The 19,690-nt window shown below is 46.9% G+C and overlaps 1 protein-coding gene across 1 annotated transcript in view; it reads left to right on the forward strand.

The window, feature by feature from the left end:
- The window catches only part of ADGRD1 (adhesion G protein-coupled receptor D1), a 183,192-nt gene that overhangs the window by 18,348 nt on the left and 145,154 nt on the right, over window positions 1-19,690 (forward strand). The window contains exon 4 of the mRNA XM_015417864.1: window positions 16,722-16,805. Coding sequence (XP_015273350.1) covers window positions 16,722-16,805 — 84 coding nt within the window. The remainder of the gene's footprint in view (window positions 1-16,721; window positions 16,806-19,690) is intronic.

A 19,690-nucleotide genomic window follows, 5' to 3' on the forward strand; every position in this document is an offset into this window, starting at 1 on the left:
GGTGTATGGGAACCATACTTGGCTGCACAAACATCCAGGTAAGGAACCTTTGATTTCCTGCCCATTAATTTAAGAGAGTCATTTCTTGTGTTTTCATCACACCATTCCTCCAAGAACTGGGTAACATATATGGTTGTTCCCTCCTCTGCATTATTCTTACACCAACCCTGTGAGGCAGGTTAGATGGAGAGAAAGTGACTGGCCCAGGGTCATCCAGTGAACTTCACAGCAAAGTACATCTATATTTGGGTACCTCTATAGGTCACCATCTGAGTCGATTGATTTGATCAAATTGGTAACATCATTGAGCACTTTATCATTGCTAACTATGGTTGAATTTATGCTGTTTTTAATGTTTTATGTGGCACATGCTGCCCTTATTTGTAAGCCGCCTTGAGCCTGTTCGCGGGGAGGGCGGGATATAAGCGTAACAATCAATCAATCAATCAATAAATCAATAAAAAGTGGAAAAAGTGGAAACTTGAACCCTAGTCTCTTGAGTTCTAGCCTAACAGGAACCGCAGCACAACACTGATGGCAACCTGCTAGTTGTAAAAAAAATTGTTTCTTTTCATGTATGCTTTTCACATAGGCATGTTTCAGGGGCAATGGAATAAAAATGGTAAGCACAGAGAGCTGAGCCCACAATTTTAAGCAACCGAAGTGTTTTGTGGTAGTGATACAACTGGAGAGCTAATAAATCAGTTGAGATGCAAGAAGTGCACAGCGTTGTGAGAAGCAGCATCACAGAGGCTGCTGAACTGCAAATCCGAATTGTGTGCATGCCTCCAAAATCATACGTTGTAGTTGCAAACGATCTTGGATCGGACTTTTCTACCGATACATGTCTCGTACCTCTGAAAAGCCAATGTACAATGTAGTGGTAGACTGAGGTGGACCGTAGATGTTCTCTTGTATCCTGAAATGTGTGCGTATGGTCCAGATGTCCTTATTTACCAGGGACAGTCTCTGTTTTCCATTCCCCAATAAATCACTCTCTCTGTTTTGTCCATTGTTGCAGTCCTGTTAGTGGGAATTGCTTGTGCTGTCATTCTTCAGGTTCCATCTGCCAACTTCCTCAGGCTCTCCAGAAATTAAATCTCAGTGCGGGCAACTGGAGCCTTCTTGTCCGTAGCACTTATCCGTGTGCATGCATACACACAAGCACTGAACCTCCATGCAGTGTTCGGCCTGCGATTTCACGCCCTGCTGGTGCCAAGCTGTATTTTGAACGGTTGCACCTGTCAGCCTTTCACAGAGGACAACGAGCATGCTTGAAACATCCATATTCCAAAGATCACCAACCTCTATCTGATATTACACTTTGGTGAAGGCTCTACTCAGCGGCGCTGGTCTACTTAGGAGCAGTCTATCTTCCATTGATTGAAAAGCTAAGAAGGTGATGAGTCTTTGTGTCTCAGAAAATTCTTAATTCTTAAAATGGAAGCTAGACTGTTCCCAAGTAGACCAGTACCACTAAGTAGAGCCTTCACCAAAGTGTAATATCAGATGTTGGTGATCTTCGGAACACGGACGTTTCAAGCATGCCCGTTTTCCTCTGTGAAATGTTGACAGGTGCACGGATAGGGACTCTGCTCTGAAAAACGAACGAACAAACCCAAAACTGAAATCAAAGCCCAGTGTCAAATTAACCCCAATGATCTGTGCAAACAGCAGCTGAATTTTGCAACTTGTCCAAATGATGCAAATCATTTGGGGTTGCTCGTTTGTGCCCATCTTACATAGCCGATTAGGCTTTTCCTAACCTTGAGGGTTACCAAATGAGAAGGGAGCACTCCCTGGAGAAGACCCTGATGCTGGGAAAGATTGAAGGTCAAAGAAGACGGGGACGGGCAAATGATGAGATGGTTAGACAGTGTCATCGATGCAACGAACATGAAATTGAGCAAACTTCAGAGGACGGCGGAAGACAGGAGGGCCTGGCGGGAGCTGGTCCATGGGGTCACGAAGAGTCGGACTCGACTGTGCGACTGAACAACAACAAAACCTTGAGGGAGAGAGATCCAGGTGGTATCTGAGGAAGTGTGCGTGCAAACAAAAGCTCACACCTTGAATAAAACTTTGTTGGTCTTAAAGGTGCCACTGGACTCCAACTTCGTTCATGAGGGAGTAAGTGTGGCATTGTAGTCTTACCTCTTAAACAGTGGAACTCTTATTCAGGCACCCTTTGTGACTGCACGAGCTGCTTCTCGCACCATTTGGAATTGAGCTTCCTCAAGGACTAAGGACTAGAAACTTGCCTCCTTAAACCCAGAGCAACGAAGTAGAAATCCTCAGCCAGCAGAATTCTGTGCTCACCTTGTTATGGGAGCGGCATTTCGTTCCCCCCACATTTTAAAAAGATATCCACTGATTTCTCTTATTCTCTTTTTCTCTTTCAACAGAAGAATGTATCTTTCATTTCTCTCTCTATTTTTCTGTTACACCTTAATGAACCCTTTTATAACAAGGTGTCTACACACTGCAGAGTGCTCTAGCAGCAGGTCAGGAAAGTTTGGGAAGATATTGTCTTCCTCTGAGCATCTGCAGAGCGCAATTCTGAAATTTCGTAGAGGTGCCTTTCCGGCCCCTCCTCTCTTCTAATTTCCATTTGGAATCGGCAGAGGTGATTCGAAACAGACTCCAAACTAGCTACAGTGACTTTGAGAATGCTTAAATAGCTTCAGAGGGTAGTTGTGTTGGTCTGCAGTAGAAGAACTAGATTTGAGGCCAGTAGTGCCTTAGAGATCAATGAGATTTTGGGGGCATAAGCTTTCGAGAGTCAACGCAAGACCTGATGAAGGGAGCTTTGACTCTGGGAAGCTTATACCCTGAAAAACTCTTTGGTCTCTAAGGTGCTACTAACTGGCCTCGAATCTTGAATGCTTAAATGTAATGAAGAGTCTATTAATTTAGGAAGGTATTAATTTAGGAAGTTTGGTGTAGTGGTTAATACCTCCCTATTAATTTAGGGAGATATTAATTTAGGAAGTTTGGTGTAGTGGTTAAGTGTGCAGACTCTAATCTGGGAGAACCGGGGTTGATTCCCCACTCCTCCATTTGCAGCTGCTGGATGACCTTGGGCAAGCCGTAGTCCTGTCAGAGCTGTTCTCTCAAGGCCAGTTCTGAAAAGAGCTCTCTCAGCCCCGCCTACCTCACAGGGTGTCTGTTGTGCGGCAGGGAAGGGAAAGGGGTTTGTAAACCGCTCTGAGACTCCGGGTGAAGGGCGGGGTATAAATCCAATCTCTTCTCTTCTTCTTCTCTTCTATGTTGTTAAAGCTTTTGAACTTGAATCGTCGTTCAGTATTTCGATGTCAACACGCCATAGTTTATTCATAATGAAAATAAGCCAAGGAGTCCTCGAGCACCCCCTTCTCTCCCTTTGCCCGCTGTGTCAAGATAAGAAGTGTTCTACTCTAGACCCATCTGCAATCTGTTGGGCTATACAAATCCAACACTTTAAGAGATGGTGCTTTGTTTCTCGTTTAGCACCCTGAACTAAACGTGTTTTAGAATTTTAATTGGTGGGAAAGAAACCAGGCAATTATCATTTTTAGCCGTCGTAGCAAACTGCAGGTTTTGGTGTGGCATACAAAGGGGAGAGGGGAGGACTGATCTCATTCTGAAAAAATTATGGTTTGTTTAGGAGATCTGAATACAAGTAATAATGTTCAGACTTGGCGAGAGGATTATAGAAGTTTGTGGTGGTTATTACTGATTTGGTATTTATGTCTTTGGGCCCTCACCTGGCAAAGTTGGCTGCATCTCATTCCCGTTTTTTTTTACAATATGTGCATACAAATTTTGTCCTACTCAGCTAAATACAGCGTTTGCTCTGGTGCTCATCCTGGGGAAAAAAATATCTGGATTTCTGCTAACTTGTCCAAATCTGTTAACACAAACAACATCTGCTTTCTGCGGCTGGGATGGATGCACTAAATTCCGCATGTTTTATGGAACTGGGGATCTGAGGAGTCGGAAGACTGAGCGCTGGGCCATTTCCTGATACAAATCTTTTTGAGCTCCCTCCTGAGCGTTGCTGCGCGTTTTTTTTATTAAAGGCTGGATTTCTTCGGGACGTATTCTCCAGTAAATAAAAAGGGTTAATCAATCAGTGGCAGAGCTGCGTGCCCACTCTTTACTCCTCTCTCAAGCATCATAATTAATGAATTGAGGGAGGATCCTTGAAATAAGGGATGTGTTGAGCGGTTGGGTCTCTCTTGGGAAGAACACAATGAAGAGAGCTCCGTCTCTGCCTTCTGAATGATCCTTAAAATACACTCCATCCACAGTCTTTCTTGGATCCCATATGGTGGGTTTATTTCTGTGCCAGCTGCAGTATTGTGCAGAGTCAGATTTTTGGCCCATCCAGGGTTGCCAATGTCCGGGTGGTGGCTGGAGATCTCTCGCTATTACAGTGGATCTTCAGATAACCAAGGTTAGATCCCTTGGAGAAACTGGCTGCTCCGGAAGGTGGACTCAGTGGCATCGTACCCCACTGAGGTCCCTCCCCTCCCCTCCCCAAACCCCGCCCTCCCCAGGCCCCACCCCCCAAAATCTCTAGGGATTCCCAAACCCAGAGCTGGCAACTCTAGGTCCACCTAGGTCCGTTTTGCCAGCTTCCCTCTCCGACATTTGTCACCTGAGACCTTTCAGCTGGAGACCCTGGGGATCTGGGACCTTCTGCATGCAGAGCAGACGCTCTCTCTCCCGAGCCACTTCCCAACTGCTGAAAGTCTGCTCAGTGTGAGAGCCAATGTTCCCTCTAAGATATGGAGTCTTGTGAGCAAAAAGTCTACTTTGTGAGCTACTGGCATTAAAGTTGTGAGCAGGTGATTTGGCTACTGCATAAATTGGTTTGCTCTGGAGCAATGTTCCCTCTAAGCTGTGGAGTCTTGTGAGCAAAAATTCTACTTTGTGAGCTACCGGCATTAAAGTTGTGAGCAAACAATTTGGCTACTGCATCAATTAGTTTTCTCTGGATCCCTCCTTCCTGAGCGAAGGCAAAAATGTGTGAGCCGGAGGCTAAAAAACTGTGAGCTAGCTCACACTAACTCAGCTTAGAGGGAACACTGCTCTGGAGCCATCCTTCCTGAGCTAAGGCAAAAATGTGCGAGCCAGAGGCTCAAAAACCGTGAGCTAGCTCACACTAACTCAGCTTAGAGGGAACATTGGTGAGAGCAGATGTAATGTTTTAAGAGTGCTACAGATCAGATGCAGTAACATTGCCACCGCATTCAAGCACACATACATTTTTCTGTCCTGGGGTCAGCTCCGGTCCAGAGAGGGGGCGTGCATGGAGACGAGGCACCCCAGCCAAGGGAGTCTTCAGGCACCAGTAGGACAGCGTGGGTCCGTTCATACTCCTTGACCCTTATAACGTTTCTTTACCTCCCCCCAGTTCGCAGATGGGAACAGGGAGATGCTTGAGACAGCAGTTCATGCTATAAGGAACAACTGACTACCACGCATGGCTGCATTTTGCTGAAAGCTCTACTTCACAGTCTCTGAGATCTGTTCCTCCTCCCGAAGCCTCTCCTCTGTGGATTTAAAGGATTAGATGGTGTTTGTCCTTTTGATTAAGTATATCCTAGAAAAGTCTAATTGTCCCATAGTGGCTCAGTTTAGAAACAACGCAACACCGGTGGCTTAATTAAGCTGCGTTCATTGTGATTGTCTAAACGTGGGGGCACTCTGCTCACTGTGTGGCTAGTTAGCGTTTGCCAAGCTGGGATCTGAAATCGTGGTTTGAAGTCGGTCTGGTTAATCGCAGTTCGTGTTAAAGATGGTTTCATGTGACATCTGAATTCAGACATAGCAGCTTCATCTGGGCTCGTTTGCTGCCGCAGTGTAGGCCAGGGGGACCTGAGTCTGAATCCCCCATTTGTGCCATGGAAGCTCGCTGGGTGACCTTGGGCCGTTCACCCTCTCTCAGCCTAGCCTACCTGTGAGGACAAAATGGGGGAGAGGGGAGTGATGGAAGCTGCTTTGGGTCCCCATTGGGGAGAAAGGTGGAATACAAACGAATTAAATAAATATATATATTTATCTATTTGTTTCAAACATTTATGTGCGGCTTTTCTTCCTTGTGGAGCTCAAGGTGGCTGACCTACCAGTCAAGTCTGTAGGGGAATCTATGAACACATAAAACATGAATCAGACCCTTGCGCCCTCAGGGTCAATATTGTCTACTCAGTCTGGCAGCTGCTTTCCAGGGTCTCAGGCTGAGGTCTTTCCCATCACCTCCTACCTGATCCTTTTAACTGGAGATGCCGGGGATTGAACCTGGGACCTTCTGCATGCCAAGCAGAGGCATTACCACCAGCATTTGTTGCAAACTAAGCTCTGATTTCACAAACTAACTGGTTTTGCTGAGTATTCCATATCGGTCCTTTCCCCTTTGTCAGAAGGGAGGCAGGGATGTCTAGGGTCTTGAAGGTGTGGGAATGTTGGCCCTAACCTTTCTCAGCTTTGGGTATTGTCTGGCATCGATAAAGGATCAGAGATAAATCCAGAAGTGCCGGAGAAAGCTCCTTGTGATTTATTTCTGGTTTCCTTGTGGATTGTCTGGAGAACAGTGTGCACTGCAAGATCATTTGGGCTAGTTCCATACCTTCCCTACTTTGACAGTTTTATGGCAGGAGAGAATCCTGTTTCACTGAGGCATATTTTGAACATTGCCTCTTATTAGAGGCAGAACTACTCGTTCTCTGGGATTTTATGGGTTCTACTGGTAGCAGGAGCTCCTTTGCATATTAGGCCACACACCCCTAGTGTAGCCAATCCTCCAAGAGCTTACAGTAGCCCCAGTAAGAAGAGCTCTGTAAGCTCTTGGAGGATTGGCTACACTAGGGGTGTGTGGCCTAATATGCAGATGACAGTGTTGTGGGATTCCAGCTCTACCCCAGGGCTGTTGACCTGTGTGTGAGAGGGTGCCCAGGGCTCCACCTTATCCCCCATGCTATTTCATATCTATATGAAGCCACTGGGAGAGGCCATCAGGAGGTATGGGCTGTGATGTCACCAATATGCGATCATGTCCACTTAATTCTGGGGTGTCCACTTGATTCTGAGGATGCTGTTGATGTTCTGATCCAGTGTTTGGAGGCAGTAATGAGCAGGATGAGGGTGAACAAACCGAAACTTAATCCTGACAAGACAGAGGTTCTCTGGGTTAGTAGAAAGGCAGACCAGGGACTTCAGATCTTCCATGTCTTGGGTGGGGTTATGCTCCCCTTGGAAAGCCAGGTTTGCAGCTTGGGAGTGCTGCTTGACACAGTGGGAACCTTAGAAAACCATACGGCTGCTGTGACTCAGAGTGCGTTTGCCCAGCTCCATCTATTGTGTCCATTCTTGGGTCAGTCATGCCTAGCCACAGTGATCCATGCCTTAGTTACATCTAGACTGGACTACTGCAATGCGCTCTACCTGGGGCTACCCTTGAAGAGTGTTTGCAAGCCACAGCTAGTGCAGAATGCTGCAGCTAGACTACTGATCGGGGCCAGATGTTGGGATCAGGTGTCCCCAATACAGCAATTACACTGTCTACTGTTCAGCTCTTGAGCCCAGTTAAAGATGTTGGTCTTGTCCTTTAAAACCCTACATGGCTTGAGACTGGGGTATCTGAAAGACCAACTTCTTTACATTCCTGCCCAGGGATTAAGATCATGGGGAGATGCCCTCCTGACTGTCCTAGTGGATAGGCGAGCTGGGGCCTTTTCCATGGCAGCCCCACAGTTATGGAACGACCTTCCAAGAGAGATGTGCCTGGTTCTCTCATTGTTGATCTTTGGGACACAATTGAAGACAGTCTTATTTGTGTGCATGGGAAGTGCTGTCAAGTTGCAGCCGACTTATGGAGACCCTGTAGGGGTTGCAAGACAAGAGACGTTTAGAGGTGGTTTGCCATTGCCTGCCTCTGCCTCCCAGCCCTGGTATTCCTTGGTGGTCTCCCATCCAAATCCTAACCAGCGCCGACTCTGCTTAGCTTCCAAGGTCTGACTAGATCGGGCTTGCCTGGGCCATCCACCCAAACTGGCCCAGCGCCCTATTCCTATACTTTTATATGATGACAACGCTGTTATTCTTTCTAGAACCTCAATTGGCCTGAGAAGGGCATTAAAAAGGTTTGCCAGTTATTGTAGTGAACAGAAATTGATTATTAACTATCAGAAGACGAAGGTGATGGCCTTTGGCAGGAGACCTAAGTTAAGAAAGTGGAGTGTAAATGGCCAGAATCTCAAACAGGTAACCAACTTTCGTTACCTTGGCATGATTATCCAAGCCTCGGGCTCTAAATTCGCTCATAGTCAGGCAGCAGCATGTACGGGTGAGAAATCCGCCCAAGGTATACTCAAGTTTTTCCGTTCTACAGGGGGCTATTTTGTGCCAGCAGCACTGAAACTCTTTAAGGCTAAAACATTAGCCCAGATGCTCTATGGGACGCTACTTGGAGCGTCATCTTCTTGTTATGCCCCACTAGAGCTGGTTCAATCGAAATTTTTGAGATCAGTGCTCCAAGTCCCAAGGTGTGTTACAAATGCAATGGTACGGCTAGAGACTGGCATGATGAAAGTTGAAGCTAAGATCACCTTGCACTCTATTTTTCTCTGGTTAATGATAAACCTAAACCCATGTTGCCTTGTGCCCTTAATCCTGACTGACGATTACCAATCTGAATGGCTGACTTATACTATTCGGAAAATTACATTACTAGGGCTTTCCCCCCAAGAGCTTTTGGATAGGGGTGGTGTTCAAGCTAAGCTAGTGCTCAGGCAGAGGATTGAAGACATCGAACGCCAACTGGACGTACAGGCGACCCCTGCCTTTTTAGCGCCATACAGTAGTAAATATATGGTTGCTCAAGCCCCATACTTATCCATTTTGGAGTCAAATAAACTTAGGAGGGCGTATACGCTGGCTAGATGCTCTGCTTTACCTTCTGCAGTTCTTGAGGACAAATTCAAGAAAACTCCCCGAAATGAGAGGCTGTGCATGTGTTCCTAAGATGTCCATTATATAACGAAGCTCGCACAAAACTTATTGGTCCTCTCTTGGTTGGCTCCTCGGATCAGGATAAGATAGAGAAATTGCTTATAAATTCTGATCATATAGCGCTACACCAGATAGCGAAATTTTGCTGTTTGGTTGTAAAAGCTCATCAGTGCTCAGGCAGCCACTTGGGTTAGGACTGTTTGCTTTTAATCTAATTGATCTTTTTATTCTTATTACTTTATTTTTTTTAAGACTAAAATTCTGTCCTTTTTTACACCGTATTTCTGGTTTTAGAGTTTAAAATGCTTATATAATTTTACACAAATAGTTTTACCATCTGGATATTTTAGACATTGTAATCTATTTATATGATAAATATTTGTAGGTATGGTTTTATATAGCTGGCTATGTGCTGTAATAAATTCAATTCAGGTGAGGGCGCTTTGATCGATTTAGCTTTTATTATAAGCGGTCCTAATTGGTGTTTTTAACCTGTGACTTTTATAGTTTTTATAATTCCTTTTTTATTTATCTTGTAAGCGGCCTTGAGTTCTGCAAGGGAGAAAGGCTGCTGATAAATATTTTATAGAAATAAAATAAATAAATATAGAGGCAGAGTTTTCAGCGGAACATTTGATTTCATTACTTTGATTTCCCAATTGCTTTTAAGCACTCAAATAGCCATTTCAAAACTGCACTACTAGAGTGTTTACACCGCAGAACAAAGATGGGTTCAATGAAATCGGTCAATTTCTGCTGTCTCAAGGCCAAATCACCCTTCAGCGTGTTGTGTTTCTGGGCTCCCCTGATCTGATTTTGATTCAGTCAGTCACATGTCTGCTGTGATGAAGCCCGTTTCCCAAATGTGTGGGGCCTTGAGGTGGTTTGGAACAGTGGGTGTGTGGGGAAAAGGGGCTTTAGCCCCTCTGTGCCATTTCCCCAACCCTAAATGGCTCTGGGATGCTGTATGCCCCCTTGGGGGGCTGCACGGGTAGCCCATCAGTATACAGGCAGCCCTAGGGTTGCAAGCCTCCAGGTGGGTGTGGAAACTCAAGCTGCAGGGGTAGAAGAGGCAAAAAAACAGGGCTATTTTTGGGCAGGAACGCACAGGAACGGAGTTCCGTCTGGCTCCCGAGTTGGCCACACCCAGCAGGAACTCATTAGCATAATAGGCCACACCCAACAGCAGAAACTCATTAGGATTGGTGTGTGGCCTAACATGCAAAGGAGTTCCTGCTACAAAAAAACCCTCTGGGTTTTGACAACAAGGTAAACAGAATAAGAAGCAAAAGGGGTGTGTGGCTGGATGACCACACTTCTGGTAACATGGGGGTGTGGCCTAATATGCTAACGAGCTGTGCTGTCAAGGGGTGTGGCCTAATATGCTAATGAGTTCCTGCTGTTGGGTGTGGCCTATTATGCTAATGAGTTCCTGCTGGGCTTTTTCTACAAAAAGAGCCATGCAAAAAACAAATAAAGCAAAAACTTTATTTATAAGTTAAAGTGTTCTATATGTTCCATCTTACAAAGTGCATTGTGTATTATTCATAATATTCTAAACAGGTATATATTAATTACATACAATACCAACAATAATAATCAGTTTGTACAATCTAGTAGCTACCAGTCAATTTACATCCTTTTTACACAATCAACCCCAACGGGAGTTTCTAGAATTGTACACCCGCTTCTCCTTGCTTGAAAGTCTTCTAAAGGGGGAAGTTTCCTTTTGTGGTTACATTGAAGTTTAAATTGATGTTTGTTGCTGGTCCTACAAAAGGCCCATTAAGCAGCTCACAGTCATAGACGGAGCGCTCCTGTCTTGAGCCTTGAGCCCTATGACTCCATTCCCCCCTCTCGTTCTTGTGAAAAAATCCAATCGATAGTCATTTGATGCAAAAGATCCAGGAATCTTTAACTGACTGAAGTTTGTTTGTAGCCCTAGAAGTCTTTTGGACGTGTTGCATTTGCATCTTGCCTTTCTGCCCTCATGGATCTCTAGGTGATTCCAGTGAGGCCCCCTTCCAGGCTCTAAGAGGGATCCTCTATAGATAGCTTCCAAAACACACTTGGGGACTGTGTGTGCCCTCTTGTTGGGTCTATTCAGTAATGGTCATTCAGTAACGAGCAATATTCAAGAGAATGCTCCAAGTTTCCACCCGATCCAGGACTGCAATTCAACTAGACTTGCCAAGTCCCCCCCGGGGGGGGCAGGGAAACCCCTTCCCCAGAGGCCTGTTCCCCGCCGCTGGCGGATCGGGCCCCGGGGGGAACCCTACCCCGACGTGCGCGTCACCCGGACGTGACATGATGTCGTCAGGCACGCTGGGGGCGGGGCCATGGTCATCCGAGGGAAAACTCTATGGTTTTCCCTCGGATGGTCGTGGCCTCGCCCCCAGCGTGCCCGTCGTCGTCACGTCACTTCCGGGTTGGCAACCCTAAATTCCACAGCGGTGGGTTGTGCACATGCATTTATTAATCAGGTATCTGTGCACTGTTCATTTCAATGAAACATAAAGGGCACTGTGTTCCAAGGAACCGGGCCAGCCCAGCTCAATTACTGCCAGAGCATTTTCTCTTTTGTACAGTAAATCTTCCTAGTTTCACTTTGAGTTAGTAATTCATTTATCCAGGTATCTCTCTGTGGGGCGGCTTCTAAGCCCTGAATACAAATGTCTCACCCACTAGTGGTGTGTGCTGAATCCAGGCCATCTTATTCTCGTCTCGGTGGCAAATACCTGACAATGTTTTGCCCAGATGGCAATCAATCAACTGCACCCCAAATTTAGCCTATCATGCTGAAGTACTTCCGTCCCTATATTGGCAAGTAGTGGATGCTTCAGAACATTTCATCATATAAAAAGTACTTTCTATTGCACTTGGTATGACCAAGAAGAGGGGATAGCAGCCTCCAGGTGAGACCTGGGGATCCCCCAGAATTACCCCTTATCTCCAGACTACAGATATCGGTTCCTTTGGAGAAAATGGATGCTTGGAGAGTAGACTCTATGGCGTTGTACCCCGGTGAGGTCCCTGTCCTCCCCAGAATCAATAACTAAATCTACAGGAGTTTCCAAACCTGGATCTGGGAGCCCTAGCCCCCAATCCCCCACCAGTGGCCAGGGGAAACCTGGCAACCCTACCAAGAAATGGTACCCAGGGTGTGGCTATGCAGATTGGGAGGTGGGGTTTAGGGGCATCTTATTCTATGGGATAAAGGAAGTTTGCTGCAATCTGAGGTGCAGTTAAGAAGATTTAAAACCCAGACCAGACACCAGGGTTAGCAGGGGTGGGAGAGTGGTTCAGCCTCCCCCCTTGCTTTTTAACCATAGGAATGAATATCAGCCACTGACTCTGTCTTTTTATCTCAATTTAAAACAAGGAAGTTAATACCGGCAAAACATAAAAACTATTGAAAATTTGATAATACGAATAACAGTGAGTTAAAGCACACTGAGAAATAAACCGTATAGTAAAAAAGTGGCAGAATAAATTTTAAAAAATCATGTACTAAAATATTAAATAGCTAGAGCAGAGTAGCAAATAAATTATTAAACCCCTCTCTGCATTACTAACCAGATTGAACAGATGATTAACAGAAGCAGTGAAGGCAATGCAAGATACGTGGAAGAAGCTGCTGACCAGATGCCTAAAGAAATCTTTAACAGGCTCTGAAAAGCCATTCAGTGGTGGGTGGAGAGGAGGGCATTTTATTATTGGGGTGCCACTAGGGAAAAGGCCCTGTCTTTAGTCAGGGCTATTTTTGGGCAGGAACGCACAGGAATGGAGTTCCGGCTGGCTCCTGAGTTGGCCACATCCAGCAGGAACTCATTAGCATAATAGGCCACTCCCAACAGCAGAAACTCATTAGGATTGGCTACACTAGGGGTGTGTGGCCTAACATGCAAAGGAGTTCCTGCTACAAAAAAAGCCCTGAGTTTTGACAACAAGGTAAACAGAATAAGAAGCAAAAGGGGTGTGTGGCTGGATGACCACACTTCTGGTAACATGGGGGTGTGGCCTAATATGCTAATATGCTGTGCTGTCAAGGGTGTGGCCTAATATGCTAATGAGTGTCTGCTGTTGGGTATGGCCTATTATGCTAATGAGTTCCTGCTGGGCTTTTTCTACAAAAAAACGCCTGTCTTTAGTAGCCATGTGTAGGATCTCCCACACAGATTGTAACAGTTGCACAGCTATGTGTATTATGGTCTGCCAGTTTCTTGATATCTGCAGCTGTCTGTCTGAGGGATTTCAGGCCTCCCAATATATCAGGAGGCCTCCTTGCAATTCCCTCTGATGCCTGACAGTGCCTCTGGCATCGGATGGAGGAACTGGGGAAAAGGAAGGGCCTGGTGTGCTGCCAGCGTGCCAGCACACCAATGTCATTTCCAATTTAAACAGGAAGTGAATGGGAGACAGTCTAGCATTCTGCAAGTGCAATTTTTTCCCTAGAGCATCCCCAGTGTCATTGATGTCACTTCCAGGTGCACCGGGAGTGATGTCATTGCATTGTTGGCAAAGTCATGACATTGCTAGTGAGGGCCCTCCAGGCGCTAAGCCAGCCCGTGTGACCCTTATTTATGTAATCTATCTAATCAGTCTATCATTTTGTCGGTGGCCTTCCAGACAAGCAACGTAGGTGTCTCAATGTGTCTCGATGCTGCAGATTTAAACCAGTGTCAAATATTTTTTAAAAGAACTTTTCACCTGCAAAAGCAGGACACAGGCAAGTAAAGTGGGAGAAAGGGCTCTTCTTCAGAGCAAACTCTTAGTTGTAGGCAGAATTTACCCACCACTCCTGGTTCAAGCAGGGTGTTGTGGCCTTCACTTGATTGACCAGCTCATCTACAGAGATTTCACTCAGTGTTCTTCCTCCACTGTTGAAAGTTTGGTGGGCGACTGTGAGGCAGGGTCCTTGCAGTGGTGGCACCACGGTTACCAAACGTCCTCCCGAGGAGGGCTCATTTGGTTCTACCCCAACCTGCTGTTAGGTGACAGGTGAAATAGGTTTGTTTTTTAGAGCTTTTAGGGTCACTTTGAGCAGTATAAGTGACTAGGCTCTGAATTCTGACTTTTTAAATTCTGTAGACGGGCTATGGCTCTGTGGCAGAACATTTGCTTGGTGTGCAGAAGTTCCCAGGTTCAATCCCCGGCCTTTCCAGTTTAAAGGATGAGGTAGTAGGTGATGTGAAAGACCTCTGCCTGAGACCCTAGAGAGCCGCTGCCAGTCGGAGTAGACAATACTCCCTTTGATGGATCAATGGTCCAATTAAGTACAAGGTAGCATCACGTGTGTCAACTTTCGCTCTGCCTGTGTGGTTTTTTGTGTGTGTCCATTTAATGGCTTCCTGATGCTATCGTTATTGGCTTGAGGTTTATTATGAGGTAGATCTTTTGGGGTCAGAAATCAAGGTCAAATATTTTTAAATAAGTAACAAGGGTCATCATGATGAAATACAGGCCATGCCTGCCGTCGTGACTGAGGTTTTTCCTAGTATGGAACAAATTTATTTCAGAAATTCGGTCTCCCTGACAGCGCTAAGGTTAGCCGTTAGGGTTGCTAAGCTCCAGGTGGGACCTGGCGTTCTCCTGCTATTACAACTAATCTCTGGACTGTAGAGATCTGTTCCCCTGGAGAAAATGGCTGCTTTGGAGGGTGGACTCTATTGGCATCGTACCCTGTTGAGGTTCCTCCCCTCCCCTCCCCAAGCCCCGCCCTCTCCCCAGGCTCCACCTCCCGACTCTCCAGGTATTTCCCAACCCAAAGCTGTCAACCCAACTATCTATTCTTAGCTAGAACAGTCAGGCCAATGGCTACGATACCTTTTTTTCTTTTTAAGAAATCGGTATTGCGATACCTGTTCTTGCTAGGGCTGCCAAGTTGAAATATCTCCTTACCGGGGGACTCCCGCGCCGCGGCTGGAGCGTGCACATCACCCGAAAGTGACGTGATGACGCCAAGCACGCTGGGGGTGGGTCCACGACCATCCGAGGGAAAACCATAGAGTTTTCCCTTGGATGACCGTGGCCCCGCCCCCAGCGTGCCCAGCGTGGTCGCGTCACTTCCGGGTGACGCGCACGTCGGGGTGGGGTTCCCCCCGGGGCCCAATCTGCCGGTGGCAGGGAACGGGCCTCTGGGATGGGGGTTTCCCTGCCCCCCGGTGGGACTTAGGAAGCCTAGTTCTTGCTGTACAATGAAGCTGACCGACTGGCCCTGATCGTCTCTCATAGGGGGCAATTTTCTGTTGCACAGCTTCAGTAGGCCATTCAGACATTGTAAAAGGTCTTGGGGGGGGGGGACGCCTTGGGATAGGAAGGTAACAAGTTTAAAAGCACTGGAAAGTTGTCCTCAACCTCTTCCCCCAAAGGCTTAGCACAGAGGCAGGTTACGGACAGTGACTGAGCCGGGAGGAGCTTTGCAGAGTTGGAGCACATGGCTGAGCGGCCGCTCTGGGGATGCTGTCCTATCTCTAGGCTGCGTTGGAATTTTTCATCTCCCCAAACCATCCTCTATGTAGATGTCCCTCAGATCCTGCAGATAAAACGAGTCCCTAGGAGGTAGGAACCTTCAGACGGCTCTTGTCAGCGTGCCCACCTGGAGCTCAGCATGTGTGGCCATCTGCAGCTGAAGAAGGCGCTCGGGAAAGGAAAATGTTCCCATTTAGCTGTGGGGTTTATTTATGCATCAACAGGAAGCTGAAGGAAAAGGGAACCCAAACAGCCCAGATGTGCTGCACGGTTGTAGACCGGTAGAGCTAACTTTTTCACGTTTATTTTTCCAGCTGCTGCTTTGCATATCGCACAGAGGGGAATATGTGTTGGCCTCCCTTTGCATGGTAGTTTGTGTGTGCGCGACTGAACAACAGCAAAGAAACCGACTGCCGGGTGGAGCTATGACAATGAGGGGCGGGGTCATGCAAATCACAGTAGATTTGAGGCGGGATGGATTCTGCTGTGTCGGAGCAGGCTGCAGGGGACAGCGCTGTCTGGGGATGTGCCAGCACTGCTGTTCCCTTGAAACTGGGGAAGTGGAGGGAGCAGATTGCCCTGACTTTACCTTCTTGCTTTCACACACACTAAATAATGCACTTTCAATCCACTTTCAATGCACATTGCAACTGGATTTTGTGAGAAATGGTAAAACCCACCTGCAAACTAGGGATCCCAAGTCCCCCCGGGGGGCAGGGAACCCCCCGCCCCAAAGGCCCGTTCCCCGGCGCCGCCGGATCGGGCCCCGGGGGGAACTCCACCCCAATGTGCGCGTCACCCGGAAGTGACGCGACCACGCCGGGCACGCTGGGGGCAGGGCCCAAACAGTTGCTGCAAACGGATTTAGTAGGTGTGAAAGGGCAGTGGGTAGAGTGAGTGGGGTTAGAATCTGAGGGACTCAGGTTCAGATCCCCATTTTCCCCTGAAGCTCGCTTGGTGACACTGGGCCAGTAACTCTCTCCCAGCTTACCCTAGCTCACGGGGTTTGCGGTCAGGATAAAACGAGGAAGGGAGAACTGCGCTCCTCTTTTCAGGAGGAAGCAATGGATGAGGCCACATGTGTATCGCGGAGCCGAGTGACCTTTGCAACGCTGGCTGGAAGAACCACAGGAGCCACTCAGCTTGGCTTGCTCCGCGGCCGTTTCTCCTCTCCAGTCTGCTCCTCCCCGCGTGTCACCTTTGTCCTTGGGCTCAGACAACCTGAACATTTGGTGTTTGTTTGTTTGTTCCAACAGGGTTTGATGTCCTAGCTCAAGCTTCACACTACTGGCCTCTGGGGACCGTGGAAGGAATCCATGAGTTGCGGGACACAAATGGAGGTAGATCCAAGGAACTGTGACCCTGAGAGTTACTTGCGACCTTTGTGAAAGAATGTGAAGAAAGTGGAGCGGAGAAGTGAAAGCTGTCAGCGGCCTCTTTCAAGCTGTGCCAGATCGCATCCTGTGCCTCTTTATGCAGCAGCAAATACTTTGGAACCCAAATGTTTTGCTTTTCCTCCTTTTTTTGTGTTTCAAAGCTGCCTGCCTCAGCCTTCTCTAACCATTTAGGGGTGACCCGTACACAGCTAGAATTGTAACAGCAGGGAGAGGAATGTCATGTTCCAAAGTGTCACTGGCAAATCAAGACATCCTCCACAGCTTTGTATGTACAATGAATGATACGATGGGTTGAATTTAGGGGTGTGCATTCGGCATAAACTGAGCCGAAAAAATGCCCAGAAAATACCTTACCAGTATTTTTAAGCCAGTTTAAAGTGGGGCTGCATCTCTGCTATCTAAAATGGCCAAGCCTCAAAATTCCAAAAATATTCGGGATTTTCGGGATCGCCAAATAGCCAAACTTAAAGGACATTTATAGGGATCGTGGAGGATGGGGGCACCTTTTTCTGGGGCCCATAGAATTGGACCCCCTGGCCCAATCTTTTTGAAACTTGGGGGTTTTTTTGAGGTGAGACACCAGCAGCTATGCTGCAAATTTGGTGCCTCTACACAGCCCCCCCAAGCCCCAGATACACCCAGATTGATTCTCCATTATACCCTATGGGGACCATTGACTCTAATGGTCCCCATAGAGTATAATAGAGCTGAAAAAATAGGGTTTCCTGAATATTTACCGAATCCAAATTCCATACCAGTATTGGGACTCAGGAATATCGGGAAATACTGATATTTTTCGGATTCAATATACCTGGAACCCAAAAAATACCAGATGCTTTTTTTTGTACACCCCTAGCTGAATGCCTAAAAACTGAATACAGTGCTGGGTCAGGGAGGGGGGCACACCCTTTGAAGGAGAAATCACCAGGGAGATGCAAATTATCCCTGGATCTGGCAGCAAGGAGTGTGCCTGTGTGAACCAGGCCAAATAGTCATTTTGATTGGGAAGGACAGGATGTAGCATCCGTAGAAGGTTGATGCCCTAGTTGACAAGCTCCCTCTCTGATAATCCCTCTCTTCTACTCATTGCTGGTGGCTTTGGGGGAGATATTATTTATGTTGGAACACATGAACACACATTTCCCTTCCCTTCATCATAATCCCATCCAATCGTTTTCCATTCCATGCTCCTTCTCAGAAATCCTTGAAACTTCACAAGCTCGCCTATCACGTTGATCCATTTTACTTGTTGAAATCATTGTATGGCTGCAGTCCAGTTCCGTATCTATCAACGGTTCGCTTCACTGGATGTCCGTGTCACCCTGTTAAATTTGCAGAGATCTCCATATTCATAGGGGTTTGGATGCTTTCCACAGACGTTGCCTCCCTCGTGACATGAACACAGCAGAACAGCGAGCCTGGTTTGAATTAGAAAACTAAAGGAAGGATGTTAAATTAAAAATTAAAGGAAAGAAATACAGCCTATGGACTGTGAAACATGCAGGGCTCTTTTTGTAGCAGAAACGCCTTTGCATATTAGGCGACACACCCCTAATGTAGCCAATCCTCCAAGAGCTTACAGACCTCTTCTTACAGGGGCTACTGTAAGCTCTTGGAGGATTGGCTACATTAGGGGTGTGTCGCCTAAAATGCAAAGGAGTTCCTGCTACAAAAAGAGCCCTGAATGCATTGAATCCTCCAAGTCCACGTCAGATGCTGGGGACAATAATGACAGAGGGTTTTTGCCATATGCATTGCCTGTGGGCACCTTGGAGGCATCTGACCAGTCACTTTTGCAAACAGGATACCAGACTAAACAAGCTTATGATCCATTCCAGCAAGGAAATTTTTATATTCCTGTAGCTGCTTTAAAAAAGAGCGAGGAAGAACGTTTCAGCTGCACCTACGGTGAACTTTAAAACATAATTTTTACAATCGCTGGCAGAGGTCCAGTTCCGCAGAGTTAGATCCGATATCCCCCTTGCATTAACAGTCCCTCGGATGGAGGATATCTTCCTCCAATGGAAATAGCTTTAGGAGACAGCCATGTCAGTCGCCAGTAGAACAGCTAGATTTCAGTCCATGAGCACCTTAGAGACCGACACGTTTTTCAGGGTATGAGCTTTGAAGAGTGAAAACTCTCTTCATCATCATTTTGACTCCCGAAAGCTCATATTGTGGAAATCTTGCTGGTCTGTAAGGCGCTATTGGATTCGAATCCAGCTGTTCCTCCAATGCCAGTTTGATGTAGCGGTTAGGAGTGCGGACTCTAATCTGGGAGGACCAGGTCTGATTCCCTGCTCCTCCACATGCAGCTGCTGGTGTGACCTTGGGTCAGTCACACGTTCTCTCAGAGCTGTTCTCTCAAGAGCAATTCTCTCTGAGCTCTCTCAGCCCCACCTACCTCACAGGGGTTCTGTTGTGGGGAAGGGAAGGGAAAGGAGATTGTAAGCTGCTCTGAGACTCCGAGGAAGGGCAGGGTATAAATCCAAACTCCTCCTCCCCCTCCTCCCTTCTTCTTCTTCCTCTTCTTCCTCTTCCTCTTCGTCTTCCTCTTCTTCTTCCTCTTCTTCCTCCTCCTCTTCTTCCTCTTCTTCCTCTTCTTCCTCTTCTTCTTCTTCTTCTCTTCTTCCTCTTCTTCCTCTTCCTCTTCTCCCTCTTCTTCTTCTTCTTCCTCTTCCTTTATCTTCTTCTTCTTCCTCTTCTTCCTCTTCCTTTATCTTCTTCTTCCTCTTCTTCTTCTTCCTCTTCCTCTTCTTCTTCCTCTTCTTCCTCTTCTTCCTCTTCCTCTTCTTCTTCCTCGTCGTAGGGATTTGTTTTCTTGCTCT

Source organism: Gekko japonicus, unplaced genomic scaffold (genome assembly GCF_001447785.1).
Source record: "Gekko japonicus isolate JY-2015 unplaced genomic scaffold, Gekko_japonicus_V1.1 scaffold328, whole genome shotgun sequence".
NCBI lineage: Eukaryota > Metazoa > Chordata > Lepidosauria > Squamata > Gekkonidae > Gekko > Gekko japonicus.